Here is a 16,339-nt window from a genome sequence, read left to right on the forward strand (position 1 = left end):
GCGCCCCCAAAACGTAATACTTCCAGATCAACTGTAATGTCAATACCATTGTAAAGCACGATTTCTCCCCTTTCCAACAGAATCAATTACATGACCTAAACGCTGCCCGGTTCTGCATAATTCAAGCAATGAGCCTCGTCGGGTCTTTTTAAAAATGGCGGGTGGGGAAGCGAAAACTAATGCGTGGTAGTGAGAAGGAGAGATGTCTTGTGGGAAAACGGCTTTTTTTCACTCGATCTGTCCAACTTACCACCTTATCGCCTCTAAAATGTAAATAAAACACTATAAAGAGTTTATATAATATGTCATTACATACCTATTGGAAGGTTTGTGTCGCATTTGAATCAGGTTTTTAGGGCGGTGCTAAAGTGATCTTAGAAGTAAACAGTGGCTTTGAGAATGATGATCGCATGCAATGATGATGAAAAAAATTACTAGGTATCCCCCCCCTTACCCCCGTCACTGTCCATTTCTTGTTTTTAAAGGATGAGAGAAGTGCTACACCTGGTGGAGAGAGACTGTAAGACAGAAATAGTTGCTTTATGTGTGCTGTACGTTACGACATGACACGTCAAGATGTAACGCAGGGTCAGTTTCCAATACTATACCATGTCGATCAACGCTTGAATAGAAACCTAGTTCACACCCCCGATTTTGACGTCAATACAGTCGCTACAGTCCCATTAGTTTTCTTTTTAGCCTCGTTTGAATGTTGCGGTTGCACACATTTGTACGGAATGGGGTGAGTTTACGTTAACTACTTAGCGTTGGAATCTGACATTCAAAGTTTAAGCTCCTGTTTTTAGCTACCCATATGATATCTTCTTGTTGGCTAACTAGCTACCCGGTCCTTGGAATAAAGAGTGAACAGAATAATCAGATGTGTGTAGCAATAACTAACTAGCTATCACATTAGGTTTCTACTAGATAAGATGGTTAAGCTATATAGCTAGCTAGCTGCAGTGTCAACCATATAGCTAGCTAGCTGCAGTGTCAACCACATAGCTAGCTAGCCACAGTGTCAACCATATAGCTAGCTACCTGCAGTGTCAACCATATAGCTAGCTAGCTAGCCGCATTGTTAATTATATAGCGAGCTAGCTGCAGTGTCAACCATATAGCTAGCTAGCTGCAGTGTCAACCATATAGCTAGCTAGCCACAGTGTCAACCATATAGCTGGCTACCTGCAATGTCAACCATATAGCTAGCTAGCTAGCCGCATTGTTAATTATATAGCGAGCTAGCTGCAGTGTCAACCATATAGCTAGCTAGCTGCAGTGTCAACCATATAGCTAGCTAGCCACAGTGTCAACCATATAGCTGGCTACCTGCAGTGTCAACCATATAGATAGCTAGCTAGCCGCATTGTTAACCATATAGCTAGCTAGCTGCAGTGTCAACCATATAGCTAGCTAGCTGCAGTGTCAACCATATAGCTTGCTAGCTGCAGTGTCAACCATATAGCTAGCTAGCCGCAGTGTCAAGCAGTCCAGTGCAGCATCCTCCCATTCCATTGCTCTCGCTCACCCTCACTGTGTGTGTTTGTGTGTGTGTGTGTGTGTGTGTGTGTGTGTGTGTGTGTGTGTGTGTGTGTGTGTGTGTGTGTGTGTGTGTGTGTGTGTGTGTGTCTAAATGTAATTTCTGTTTTTATGACAAAGCCTATAAGCACATGTCATACAGTCATTTTCCAATCGCAGTAAGATGTTTGTTCCATATCCTAAAAATAAAATATAATTTGTCTTTTTATTTCCAGCTTGTAGTGTCACAACCGAGGAGGAGGAGGAGAATGGGCAAGCCAAGAAAACACCCTTCAAAGTGGAAAGGAGAGGTTCAGAAGAGGAAGGATGGAGGGTCAATCCTACCTTGGCAGGATAAAGATGATTGAGTTGACTATGGCAATTGATACCTGCACTGCTTGATTATGTATTACTTATATTAATCTTACCTGAATACCTACCTTGATGTTTAAACGCCCGAACCAATAGATATCCACTTTTTAGAGCTGAAATACAATGGTCAGTCATCATTTTTTTTGTCAAAGTATGATATATTTGGGCTTAAAGTGCGTGACTTCGGCTGTTTGGATTCTTTCATGTCTTTTCCTATGAATTTTATTTATTTATTTATTATTTATTTTCCTATTTTCCTACATGTCAATTATTTTCAGCCTTCATTTCAGGGCTGGGTTTTATTTAAATGTTACCACTCACTTGCCTGGGAATGTTTATTAATCGAAAACGTCCTATTTGTAATTTGTCTGAGAGCGAAACAGCTTTTCTCTGTGGCTTGGGTTTCCACTAGATAAAACTGCCACAAAGACTAAATTTGCTATATCGTCTTAATTTAAGGTTAGGGTTAGGCTCAGGTTAGCAGTGTGATTAAGGTAACAGTTTGGTTTAAAATCTGATTTCAAGAAGAGAAAACGTATTTATAGACGGAGTTATGAGTTTGTAGCGATGGTTAACTAGTGACGACCCTACACTTGGCCTCCTTGCCATGGAGCGAGTTAAAATAGGGGGAGCAAACAAATGTTTTTCCAGGAAATGTATTTATTCATAATTTATTAGATCCTTTCTCAAGTTTCACTTATTACTGAGCTAATTTGCATAAAAATGATATATGTCCGTTTCATATATGGTACATTTGTGTGATACTGTATGATTTAATTTAAGAACCCCCGCTCTCCCGGTCGTCTCAAGATGAATCGTTTTGACCAAATTCGTTTTCCATGGCCGCGGGGCATGGTTTGCTCATTTTCCACCATTCAATTGATCCTAAAGAGAATTCGTTCACCCACCCGGGACCCCAGGCCATGCAAAACAAACTCAACCATTGATTCAATACACACTCCAAACTGTTCCAATTGTTAGGCCATATTACCGGAGCTCATGTCCTTTCTACTTCTATGGTGGATTCGCAGCTGCAATTTAGATAATACATTAATATACAGTGTCACGCCCTGACCTTAGAGAGCCTTTTTATGTCTCTATTTGGTTTGGTCAGGGTGTGATTTGGGTGGGCATTCTATGTCTTGTATTTCTTTTGCGTTTGGCCGAGTGTGGTTCTTGTCCTTGTATTGTTGCTGTTGAGCCCTAAAAGGCTGTACGTTTCGTTGGTTCTCTCTTTCTTGTTTTTCTTGTTATCATTAAGGAATATGATTAACCTACTCCACGCTTCATCTCGGTCCACTTCTTCAGACGAGCGTTTACATACAGACTATACGAAACGTACAAAACAGGGGAGCAGACAGGTTAAATAAGATTTTTATTTTTAATAGATTTTAGATTATTGATACCCACCAAAGGGTGTAGCTGTAGATTCTCCCTTAGGAGATAGTGGATATAATATATAATAATATAATAATATAATAATATAACATTGTAGATCTGATGTTGTTTTAAAGGTACAAATTCATAAAATCTTATACAAGGTTTGTCCATGTTCAAATTTGGTTACAATGATAACATAATCCTGTGGTTGAAATGTCACCCTCAAAACAACAGTTTGTTACTTTTTTTCAAATCCAATGTAATTTCCAAGTAGTTACAATTTTGTTGACAAATTACATTGAAACAACGTTTTTTTCAACCAGTACACAATCACTTCAATCTCTTTAGTTGGACTCAAGAGACACAATACACATTTATACACAAGATAAACGGTGAGAGGAACGAGACAGAGAAAACCGCGCGGTTTCAGACAGGGTTTTAGATGCCTTAATAGATAATAGCTCCACTGTAAAGGAACTAACTAGTGTTTTAGGAATAGAACAGCTCATTTAAACTTCATGGAAAGCTTTATTAACAGTTTATGGTCTGCTCTGGTCGGTAGAGCAGAGGGACATCCCCCCTCGTGACGAGGACACACACACACACAGACACGCACGCACACAGAGACACACACACACACACACACATACACACGCACACACACACACACACACACACAGACACACAGACACACACAGACACACACACAAACAGACACACACAGACACGCACACACACGTATACCCCTCGCGAAGAGTATGAAACAGAACCAACCCTCCGTAACGCTCGTTCCTCAGGATGCACCCCTGTGATATCCTATGCAACTAAGTGGCATGACTTAAACCCCATGTGTGTGTGTGAGAGAGAGCCTGTTTTGACTGCTTTTTAATTAAGAGGGAAGGTCAGAGCTCTCGGCGTGTTACCACGGGGATACAGCTGTCTGTATAGAGAAGAGAAGAGAGGAAAACCTCTTTAGCCATTAATTACATCCAATATACTGTAATTGATTAAAAAGTTAAGGACTAGATAGGGGGAGCTTTGGGGAGATCATCTGTAGGTGCAGCTGTTTAAAAAGTCATAGATGTGAGTGTAGATGGCGGCTTTGTGTGTGTGTGTGTGTGTGTGTGTGTGTGTGTGTGTGTGTGTGTGTGTGTGTGTGTGTGTGTGTGTGTGTGTGTGTGTGTGTGTGTGCGTGCGTGGACTCCTCACTGGGGGTGTTGGATGAGTCTCTACAGCAGACATGTGCTACCCTGGGAGAGAGAGAGATATACACAAGGGACATTGATTACTATAGCTAATATAATGTTAAAGACATGCTCCGGAACTTTGAAGACGACTAAGTTTGTATTTTTTTTTTTTTAAACCTCCCGCTTTGGGCTGGATGTGTCAATGTGTAGTTCATACATGCATAATCTACGAGATGAATTACTCTTACTTCAAATAGCCACGAAAATCCCTCGTTTAAAGAGACTGTTTTATGGCATGTTCTCTAATGTGGGTCACCCCACTCTCAACTCAAGTTTCAGCCAATGAGCTTAAGTCCCTAGGAATTTGAGTGACAAGCTAGCAAGACGCACACACAGCAGAGTGACAGAGAGTGTAATGACATCGTGTAGATATCTGAACATATGTGACATAGTACACCATTGTTGGGGACCACTTATTGGCTAAAAAAGTTAGCCAAAAGCTAATTAGCACCCGTAGTCCCAGGGCAGCTAAGGACAATTACACAGTCACAATACACATACTCACTAAAACAATACAACATACACCAATACATTACATCCAATAATATATCATTCTAACAACAACAACAACACCATCATCAACTGTCGTCTTCCATATGAGGGACCATAGATAACTCATGTGTACAGGTGTGAATAGGCGTGGATAGAGTTTAGCCATGTTTTCAATTTGAAAGTACAATAATCAATGCAGCTACTCAATCAAGTCCATGGGCACTGCATTCCAGTATATTGTAGGTCTGACAGAGAAGGCCGATTTGGTCGATTATACTGTGTGGAAAAGGGACAACAATCCCCTCTAGTTACAGCCCTTGTTATCCTGGAGTTGCTTTCTGTTAATGTAATTTCATAATTCCTATAATTGTACATTAATTAAATCACTGTATATTTTATAAGAATTTGTAAGATTCCTATTTGCATAAAATAGACAGAGACCAGTCTCTAATATGGTCATAATATCCTGCTGGTGTGGTGGTAATATGGTCATAATATATGACAGACAGACAGACGGACGGACGGACGGACGGACGGACAGACAGAGTTGTATAGTGTGAATAAGGATGCCGTTTGGGATTCACAGAGTTGTATATTGTGAATAAGATGCTGTTTGGGATTCACAGAGTTGTATATTGTGAATAAGATTCCGTTTGGGATTCACACAGAGTTGTATATTGTGAATAGGATGCCGTTTGGGATTCACAGAGTTGTATATTGTGAATAGGATGCTGTTTGGGATTCACACAGAGTTGTATATTGTGAATAGGATGCCGTTTGGGATTCACAGAGTTGTATATTGTGAATAGGATGCTGTTTGGGATTCACACAGAGTTGTATATTGTGAATAAGATGCCGTTTGGGATTCACAGAGTTGTATATTGTGAATAGGATGCTGTTTGGGATTCACACAGAGTTGTATATTGTGAATAGGATGCCGTTTGGGATTCACAGAGTTGTATATTGTGAATAGGGTGCTGTTTGGGATTCACACAGAGTTGTATATTGTGAATAGGATGCCGTTTGGGATTCACAGAGTTGTATATTGTGAATAGGATGCTGTTTGGGATTCACAGAGTTGTATATTGTGAATATGATGCCGTTTGGGATTCACAGAGTTGTATATTGTGAATAGGATGCCGTTTGGGATTCACAGAGTTGTATATTGTGAATAGGGTGCTGTTTGGGATTCACACAGAGTTGTATATTGTGAATAGGATGCCGTTTGGGATTCACACAGAGTTGTATATTGTGAATAGGATGCCGTTTGGGATTCACAGAGTTGTATATTGTGAATAGGATGCTGTTTGGGATTCACAGAGTTGTATATTGTGAATAAGATGCCGTTTGGGATTCACAGAGTTGTATATTGTGAATAAGATGCCGTTTGGGATTCACAGAGTTGTATATTGTGAATAAGATGCTGTTTGGGATTCACAGAGTTGTATATTGTGAATAAGATGCCGTTTGGGATTCACAGAGTTGTATATTGTGAATAAGATGCCGTTTGGGATTCACAGAGTTGTATATTGTGAATATGATGCCGTTTGGGATTCACAGAGTTGTATATTGTGAATAGGATGCTGTTTGGGATTCACACAGAGTTGTATATTGTGAATAGGATGCCGTTTGGGATTCACAGAGTTGTATATTGTGAATAGGATGCTGTTTGGGATTCACACAGAGTTGTATATTGTGAATAAGATGCCGTTTGGGATTCACAGAGTTGTATATTGTGAATAGGATGCTGTTTGGGATTCACACAGAGTTGTATATTGTGAATAGGATGCCGTTTGGGATTCACAGAGTTGTATATTGTGAATAGGGTGCTGTTTGGGATTCACACAGAGTTGTATATTGTGAATAGGATGCCGTTTGGGATTCACAGAGTTGTATATTGTGAATAGGATGCTGTTTGGGATTCACAGAGTTGTATATTGTGAATATGATGCCGTTTGGGATTCACAGAGTTGTATATTGTGAATAGGATGCCGTTTGGGATTCACAGAGTTGTATATTGTGAATAGGGTGCTGTTTGGGATTCACACAGAGTTGTATATTGTGAATAGGATGCCGTTTGGGATTCACAGAGTTGTATATTGTGAATAGGATGCTGTTTGGGATTCACAGAGTTGTATATTGTGAATAAGATGCCGTTTGGGATTCACAGAGTTGTATATTGTGAATAAGATGCCGTTTGGGATTCACAGAGTTGTATATTGTGAATAAGATGCTGTTTGGGATTCACAGAGTTGTATATTGTGAATAAGATGCCGTTTGGGATTCACAGAGTTGTATATTGTGAATAAGATGCCGTTTGGGATTCACAGAGTTGTATATTGTGAATATGATGCCGTTTGGGATTCACAGAGTTGTATATTGTGAATAGGATGCTGTTTGGGATTCACAGAGTTGTATATTGTGAATAGGATGCTGTTTGGGATTCACACAGAGTTGTATATTGTGAATAGGGTGCCGTTTGGGATTCACAGAGTTGTATATTGTGAATAGGATGCCGTTTGGGATTCACACAGAGTTGCCTTTTGTTTTAGAGTCACTATCCGTACTGTATTTGATGCTCCTGCTCCACAGGACGTTAGCCAAACGAGCTCTGGTTTTAGGAGCAGAATAATAATGCCTTTTCTCTCTCTTTCATTTTAGTCTGATCCAAGTCAAGTACCGGAGTACTAAAATACACACTATTAAATCACAAAATGGGCAAAATGCTCCACAACAAGGGCTCAGTGAAATATTGTGTAACCTGAGGTGATACGGTTTAAACACATTGGCATGAAAAAGGGAACGTTGTCTTAGACATGAGAAAGGTAACGTTGTCTTAGACATGAGAAAGGTAACCTTGTCTTAGACATGAAAAAGGTAACCTTGTCTTAGACATGAAAAAGGGAACCTTGTCTTAGACATGAGAAAGGTAACCTTGTCTTAGACATGAGAAAGGTAACCTTGTCTTAGACATGAGAAAGGTAACCTTGTCTTAGACATGAGAAAGGTAACCTTGTCTTAGACATGAGAAAGGTAACCTTGTCTTAGACATGAGAAAGGTAACCTTGTCTTAGACATGAAAAAGGTAACGTTATCTTAGACATGAGAAAGGTAACCTTGTCTTAGACATGAAAAAGGTAACCTTGTCTTAGACATGAAAAAGGTAACCTTGTCTTAGACATGAGAAAGGTAACCTTGTCTTAGACATGAGAAAGGTAACCTTGTCTTAGACATGAAAAAGGTAACCTTGTCTTAGACATGAGAAAGGTAACCTTGTCTTAGACATGAAAAAGGTAACCTTGTCTTAGACATGAAAAAGGTAACCTTGTCTTAGACATGAAAAAGGTAACCTTGTCTTAGACATGAAAAAGGTAACCTTGTCACCTTGTCTTAGACATGAAAAAGGTAACCTTGTCTTAGACATGAAAAAGTTAACCTTGTCTTTGACATTTAAAAGGGAACCTTGTCTTAGACATGAGAAAGGGAACCTTGTCTTAGACATGAGAAAGGTAACCTTGTCTTTAGACATGAGAAAGGGAACCTTGTCTTAGACATGAGAAAGGTAACCTTGTCTTAGACATGAAAAAGGTAACCTTGTCTTAGACATGAAAAAGGGAACCTTGTCTTAGACATGAAAAAGGGAACCTTGTCTTAGACATGAAAAAGGGAACCTTGTCTTAGACATGAAAAAGGGAACCTTGTCTTAGACATGAAAAAGGGAACCTTGTCTTAGACATGAAAAAGGGAACCTTGTCTTTAGACATGAAAAAGGTAACCTTGTCTTAGACATGAAAAAGGTAACCTTGTCTTAGACATGAAAAAGGTAACCTTGTCTTAGACATGAAAAAGGTAACCTTGTCTTAGACATGAAAAAGGTAACCTTGTCTTAGACATGAGAAAGGTAACCTTGTCTTAGACATGAGAAAGGTAACCTTGTCTTAGACATGAGAAAGGTAACCTTGTCTTAGACATGAAAAAGGTAATGTTGTCTTAGACATGAGAAAGGTAACGTTGTCTTAGACATGAAAAAGGGAACCTTGTCTTAGACATGAAAAAGGTAACCTTGTCTTAGACATGAAAAAGGTAACCTTGTCTTAGACATGAAAAAGGTAACCTTGTCTTAGACATGAAAAAGGTAACCTTGTCTTTAGACATGAACGTTTGTGTTAGCTCCCTAGTCACATTTTATCCAGGTGAATAAATGAGTTCATATTACTGTAGTCCGGTTGGAAGCAGCAGCAACCCACAGCCTTTGTTATGAATAACAACATGTATTACATCCTCTGTGTCTTTAATGGGTTTTTTCATTCTCAAGTTGAAGTGTAACCTGCACTGCACACCAACGGCTGTATCCCCTCTTGATTAAAAGTGTTGTTATTGTAGAAGATCAGATCATTTGTGAAATAAATCTGATTTTGTGTTCTTCCCCCTCCTCAGGTGTAAGTGTAACCTGCACACCAACGGCTGTATCCCCTCTAGATTAAGATCAGATCATTTGTCTGTTTTCCCTCCTCAGGTGTAAGTGTAACCTGCACTCCCAACAGCTGTATCCCCTCTAGATTAAGATCAGATCATTTGTCTGTTTTCCCTCCTCAGGTGTAAGTGTAACCTGCACTCCAACAGCTGTATCCCCTCTAGATTAAGATCAGATCATTTGTCTGTTTTCCCTCCTCAGGTGTAAGTGTAACCTGCACTCCAACAGCTGTGTGTTTGACAAGGACAAGGGGAAGCTGGGGTGTGAGTGTGAACACAACACAACAGGACCAGACTGCGGCCGCTGTAAGAGACACTACCACGGACGACCCTGGAGCGTCGGGTCCTACCTGCCCATTCCCAAAGGAACTGCTAACATCTGTAAGTAGCTTTCCCTTCTTCTATAGAAATGACATTGTTGAAAAATCCTGTACTTCATTGTAATATCTTTACCATAAGGTATTTGTTGTTATGTGGGTATTTGCAGTTTGACATTCAGATCCTAAGGTAGGGGGCTACCCATAATTCCAGGCTAACACCAGGGAGGCTAGCTGAGGGCTAAGGTGCTATAGCCAGACCAACACTGAGGAATAAGGTGCTATAGCCAGCCCAACACTGAGGAATAAGGTGCTATAGCAGCCCAACACTGAGGAATAAGGTGTTATAGCAGCCCAACACTGAGGAATAAGGTGCTATAGCAGACCAACACTGAGGAATAAGGTGCTATAGCAGCCCAACACTGAGGAATAAGGTGCTATAGGAGCCCAACACTGAGGAATAAGGTGCTATAGAGGAATAACTTGCTATAACAGCCCAACACTGAGGAATAAGGTGCTATAGGAGCCCAACACTGAGGAATAAGGTGCTATAGAGGAATAAGGTGCTATAACAGCCCAACACTGAGGAATAAGGTGCTATAGCAGCCCAACACTGAGGAATAAGACGCTATAACCAGCCCAACACTGGGCAGGTGGGAGGCCCTATGTTCTTCCTGGTGAATCAAACAAAGCTTTGGAGTCTGTACGACAGTGAAGATGCTGGTGCTCTCAGTGTTTGATGGTGTTAGCGGTGTACGGTTGTCTTGCACATAAGGGAGCCTACATACTCTCTTTACATTTGATGTGTTTGTAGTTTCTGCATATGTTTGAAGTAATCATTCTTTGAGATTGCTTGATGTGTGTGTGTGTGTGTGTGTGTGTGTGTGTGTGTGTGTGTTTTTGTACGCAGCATATTTGCGTGCGTGCGTGTTTGTACGCAGCATATTTGTGTGTGTAGGTGGGTCCTTTCCCATGTGTGCATTCCAATGCGATATTGCTTGATCCCCCCCCCTTCGTTGCGCTCCTCCCTAGCTCCTCCAGTTCTGAGACCAGCCCGGCTAGCTCAACTGACTGACAGGGCGTTATTAAAAACAGCCGACATTCGGACGCATCTGCACTGAACTGATGAAACCCCAGACCGAGGCTCCATATCCTCCATTTCAAAAGCAATATTACACACTCGTTTGGCAGAAACAAAGAATGCAATAATGGCGCGGATGACACCCTGACATTATTACATAATAATAAAATAATGTAATCATATTACTCCCCCCCACAGATGTGGAAGTTTGAAGGCTTTTGTCTTTGATTTTGAGTTATTTGTTATTCTCTCATAAGAGAAACCTGAGACTATTGCTAAATCCCAATGGCACCCTATTCTCTACACTTTTGATCAGAGCCCTATGGGCCCTGCTAGTGTACTGTGTAGGGAATGAGGTGCCATTTGGGACACGCCCTATTGCCAACAACATGGGGGAGGGGTGTTCAACCCCCCCCCCCCATGAAGCAATGAACGCAGCGACTCATATCTCCTGCTAGGATATTAAACATACGGTCCTACATATGAAGACAAATTTGCTGAAAGTGCAGAATTTAATTATAGTCTAATAACGCTCATCTGTCATGAAGTCCTCCTCTTTAATCACAATAGTAATTAATCTCCTAGGTAGTAACAGACAGAGGGGGGTAAGACATTTAGCATATTTCATATTCATATGCATAGATGTACAGTATGTGACCTACCATGTAACACCTCAGAGACAGGTGAGGCTCTTGTTGCTGGGGGACCAGAGCCGTCACAATACAAGGGCTGAGGCACGGACCAGAATATATCTAGATGATCAAATACTTTAGATATGGACATAAAAGACATAGGCCATTCTATATCAACGTTAAGGTTCCTTGAAACTGTGATAATCTACTGCATACCAAACAAGGAGTGTGAAACTAGGTGTGAAACCGGAGAGAAACAGAGAGCATTCTCACACTTGCAGAGGCACATTTAAAAGTTATTGTGGCAAAGTGACCTTCATCAGTGCATACAAATCCTCCTAATGTTTCTTCCACATGCTGTGTCCCCATGACAGGAAGTTAGGCGGAGAGAAAAGCAGGGACCCCTTGTGGAGTCATGTTGAAGTGGTGAAGTCACCCTGTGGAACGAGGTTAGAAGTTAGGAAGCATTGGAGTTGGATTCTGATAAAACTGTAGAATGGGTTTGATATAACTAATAACTGTAGAATGGGTTTGATATAACTAATATAACTGTAGAATGGGTTTAATAGAACTAATACAACTGTAGAATGGGTTTGATAGAAATAATAGAACTGTAGAATGGGTTTAATAGAACTAATAGAACTGTAGAATGGGTTTGATAGAACTGTAGAATGGGTTTGATAGAACTAATATAACTGTAGAATAGGTTTAATAGAACTAATAGAACTGTAGAATGGGTTTGATAGAACTAATAGAACTGTAGAATGGGTTTGATAGAACTAATAGAACTGTAGAATGGGTTTGATAGAACTAATAGAACTGTAGAATGGGTTTGATATAACTAATAGAACTGTAGAATGTGTTTAATATAACTAATAGAACTGTAGAATGGGTTTGATAGAGCTAATAGAACTGTAGAATAGGTTTGATAGAACTAATAGAACTGTAGAATGGGTTTGATATAACCTATAGAACTGTAGAATATGTTTGATAGAACTAATAGAACTGTAGAATGAGTTTGATAGGACTGTGGAATGAGTTTGATAGAAGTAATAGGACTGTGGAATGGGTTTAATAGAATAATAGAACCGTACAATGGGTTTGATAGAACTGTAGAATGGGTTTAATAGAACTAGTAGTAGGGATAGTTTCAGGGATAGTAGTTTGCCTAGAGATAGTTACAGGGATAGTAGTAGGGATAGTAGTTTGCCTAGAGATAGTTTCAGGGATTGTAGTAGGGATAGTAGTATGCCTAGAGATAGTTACAGGGATAGTAGTAGGGATAGTAGTTTGCCTAGAGATAGTTACAGGGATAGTAGTAGGGATAGTAGTAGGGATAGTAGTATGCCTAGAGATAGTTACAGGGATAGTAGTAGGGATAGTAGTTTGCCTAGAGATAGTTACAGGGATAGTAGTAGGGATAGTAGTTTGCCTAGAGATAGTTACAGGGATAGTAGTAGGGATAGTAGTTTGCCTAGAGATAGTTACAGGGATCGTAGTAGGGATAGTAGTTTGCCTAGAGATAGTTACAGGGATAGTAGTATGCCTAGAGATAGTTACAGGGATAGTAGTATGCCTAGAGATAGTTACAGGGATAGTAGTAGGGATAGTAGTTTGCCTAGAGATAGTTTCAGGGATAGTAGTAGGGATAGTTTCAGGGATAGTAGTAGGGATAGTAGTTTGCCTAGAGAGATAGGGCTTATAGTATGCCTAGAGATAGTTTCAGGGATAGTAGTAGGGATAGTAGTATGCCTAGAGATAGTTTCAGGGATAGTAGTAGGGATTGTAGTATGCCTATAGATAGTTTCAGGGATAGTAGTAGGGATAGTAGTTTGCCTAGAGATAGTTTCAGGGATAGTAGTTTGCCTAGAGATAGTTTCAGGGATAGTAGTAGGGATAGTAGTATGCCTAGAGATAGTTTCAGGGATCGTAGTAGGGATAGTAGTAGGGATAGTAGTAGGGATAGTAGTATGCCCAGAGATAGTTTCAGGGATAGTAGTAGGGATAGTAGTATGCCTAGAGATAGTTTCAGGGATAGTAGTAGGGATTGTAGTATGCCTATAGATAGTTTCAGGGATAGTAGTAGGGATAGTAGTTTGCCTAGAGATAGTTTCAGGGATAGTAGTTTGCCTAGAGATAGTTTCAGGGATAGTAGTAGGGATAGTAGTATGCCTAGAGATAGTTTCAGGGATCGTAGTAGGGATAGTAGTAGGGATAGTAGTATGCCTAGAGATAGTTTCAGGGATAGTAGTAGGGATTGTAGTATGCCTATAGATAGTTTCAGGGATAGTAGTAGGGATAGTAGTTTGCCTAGAGATAGTTTCAGGGATAGTAGTTTGCCTAGAGATAGTTTCAGGGATAGTAGTAGGGATAGTAGTATGCCTAGAGATAGTTTCAGGGATTGTAGTAGGAAAAGGAATAGCAGTAGGGATGGGGAAGGTAGTAGGGATAGGTACAGCATTAGGGATAAGGGTTGCAGTAGTGAAAGGGATAGTAATAAAGATAGGGACAGTAATAAAGATAGGGATGGTAGTAGAGATAGGGATAGTAGTAGGGATAGGGTTTGTAGTAGGGATAGCAATAGTAATAGTGATAGGGACACTAGTCATGATAGGGATAGCAGTAGTGAAAGGGATAGTAGTAAGGATATGGGATAGTAGTAGGGTTAGGGATAGTACTAGGTATAGGGTTAGTACTAAGGGAAAGTAGAAGGGATAGGGTTAATTGTAAGGATTGGGATATTAGGAGAGCTAAGGATAGTTTTAGTGCTATTTTACCAAATGTTAAAAGCATTGTGTATGAAGTCCTAGCTTAGAAATGCAAGAAATCTGTTTTTTTCTAACCAATTCTAGAAGAACTAAACTCTTTTGACAGTAGACTGCAATATCCTGCTTTGTCTCTGATTCTTTTGACTCTTTGCCGTTTGAAAGCAGTGCTAGGCACATCAACAAGGAAGACTTGGTGTTAGGCCCATTGGGACTGAGTACTTGGTGTTAGGCCCATCGGGAATGAGTACTTGGTGTTAGGCCCATCGGGAATGAGTACTTGGTGTTAGGCCCATCGGGAATGAGTACTTGGTGTTAGGCCCATTGGGAATGAGTACTTGGTGTTAGGCCCATTGGGAATGAGTACTTGGTGTTAGGCCCATTGGGAATGAGTACTTGGTGATAGGCCCATTGGGAATGAGTACTTGGTGTTAGGCCCATTGGGAATGAGTACTTGGTGTTAGGCCCATTGGGAATGAGTACTTGGTGTTAGGCCCATTGGGAATGAGTACTTGGTGTTAGGCCCATTGGGAATGAGTACTTGGTGTTAGGCCCATTGGGAATGAGTACTTGGTGTTAGGCCCATCAACAAGGAAGACTTGGTGTTAGGCCCATTGGGACTGAGTACTTGGTGTTAGGCACATCAACAAGGAAGACTTGGTGTTAGGCCCATTGGGACTGAGTACTTGGTGTTAGGCCCATCGGGAATGAGTACTTGGTGTTAGGCCCATTGGGAATGAGTACTTGGTGTTAGGCCCATTGGGAATGAGTACTTGGTGTTAGGCCCATTGGGAATGAGTACTTGGTGTTAGGCCCATCAACAAGGAAGACTTGGTGTTAGGCCCATTGGGACTGAGTACTTGGTGTTAGGCCCATCGGGAATGAGTACTTGGTGTTCGGCACATCGGGAATGAGTACTTGGTGTTAGGCCCATTGGGACTGAGTACTTGGTGTTAGGCCCATCAACAAGGAAGACTTGGTGTTAGGCCCATCAGGACTGAGTACTTGGTGTTAGACCCATCGGGAATGAGTACTTGGTGTAAGGCCCATTGGGAATGAGTACTTGGTGTTAGGCCTATCGAGAATGAGTACTTGGTGTTAGGCCCATTGGGACTGAGTACTTGGTGTTAGGCCTATCGAGAATGAGTACTTGGTATTAGGCCCATTGGGACTGAGTACTTGGTGTTAGGCCCATCGGGAATGAGTACTTGGTGTTAGGCCCATCGGGAATGAATACTTGGTGTTAGGCCCATCGGGAATGAGTACTTGGTGTTAGGCCCATCGGGAATGAGTACTTGGTGTTAGGCCCATCGGGAATGAGTACTTGGTGTTAGGCCCATTGGGAATGAGTACTTGGTGTTAGGCCCATCAACAACGAAGACTTGGTGTTAGGCCCATTGGGACTGAGTACTTGGTGTTAGGCCCATCGGGAATGAGTACTTGGTGTCAGGCCCATCGGGAATGAGTACTTGGTGTCAGGCCCATCGGGAATGAGTACTTGGTGTTAGGCCCATTGGGAATGAGTACTTGGTGTTAGGCCCATTGGGAATGAGTACTTGGTGTTAGGCCCATCGGGAATGAGTACTTGGTGTTAGGCCCATTGGGAATGAGTACTTGGTGTTAGGTCCATCAGGACTGAGTACTTGGTGTTAGGCCCATCGGGAATGAGTACTTGGTGTTAGGCCCATTGGGAATGAGTACTTGGTGTCAGGCCCATCGGGAATGAGTACTTGGTGTTTGGCTCATGCAGTGTAGCATCCCTGATTCACTGTCTCTGTCTGTTGGCCCAGTGCTGCTAATCAGTGGACATTTTGGAGTGGCAAAAGCTGGAAAGTCTCTGAAAAGAGATTGACAATATTACGATAAAAGCCAAGGGTTTGTGGTTGATTAATGCCAAACACGAAAGGAAGCTGTTGTAAGAATTGCTCAAAAACCCATTTCAATCTCTTCTTCTATTCTTTTTTGATATACATATATATATATATTTTTTTTTTTTTTAATGTATATTTTTATGGATCTTTGTGAATTAATCTCTGAAGATAAATGTTTTGTTTGTTTTCTA

The 16,339-nt window shown here is 40.9% G+C and overlaps 1 protein-coding gene across 19 annotated transcripts in view; it reads left to right on the forward strand.

The window, feature by feature from the left end:
* The window catches only part of LOC118394360 (netrin-G1-like), a 170,226-nt gene that overhangs the window by 101,290 nt on the left and 52,597 nt on the right, over nt 1–16,339 (forward strand). For 16 of the 19 annotated variants that reach the window (XR_008064821.1, XR_008064823.1, XR_008064824.1 and 13 more), the window contains exon 4: nt 9,685–9,863. Coding sequence is in view for 7 of the 19 variants with exons in the window: in XM_052463130.1 (XP_052319090.1) it covers nt 9,685–9,863 (179 nt within the window). In the remaining 12 variants the exon portion in view is untranslated. Of the gene's footprint in view, nt 1–1,754; nt 3,201–9,684; nt 9,872–11,886; nt 11,979–16,339 lie in introns of those variants that run through there. The other 3 variants (XM_052463136.1, XM_052463135.1, XM_052463138.1) reach the window with 3 other exon arrangements.

This window comes from Oncorhynchus keta, chromosome 15, assembly GCF_023373465.1.
Source record: "Oncorhynchus keta strain PuntledgeMale-10-30-2019 chromosome 15, Oket_V2, whole genome shotgun sequence".
NCBI lineage: Eukaryota > Metazoa > Chordata > Actinopteri > Salmoniformes > Salmonidae > Oncorhynchus > Oncorhynchus keta.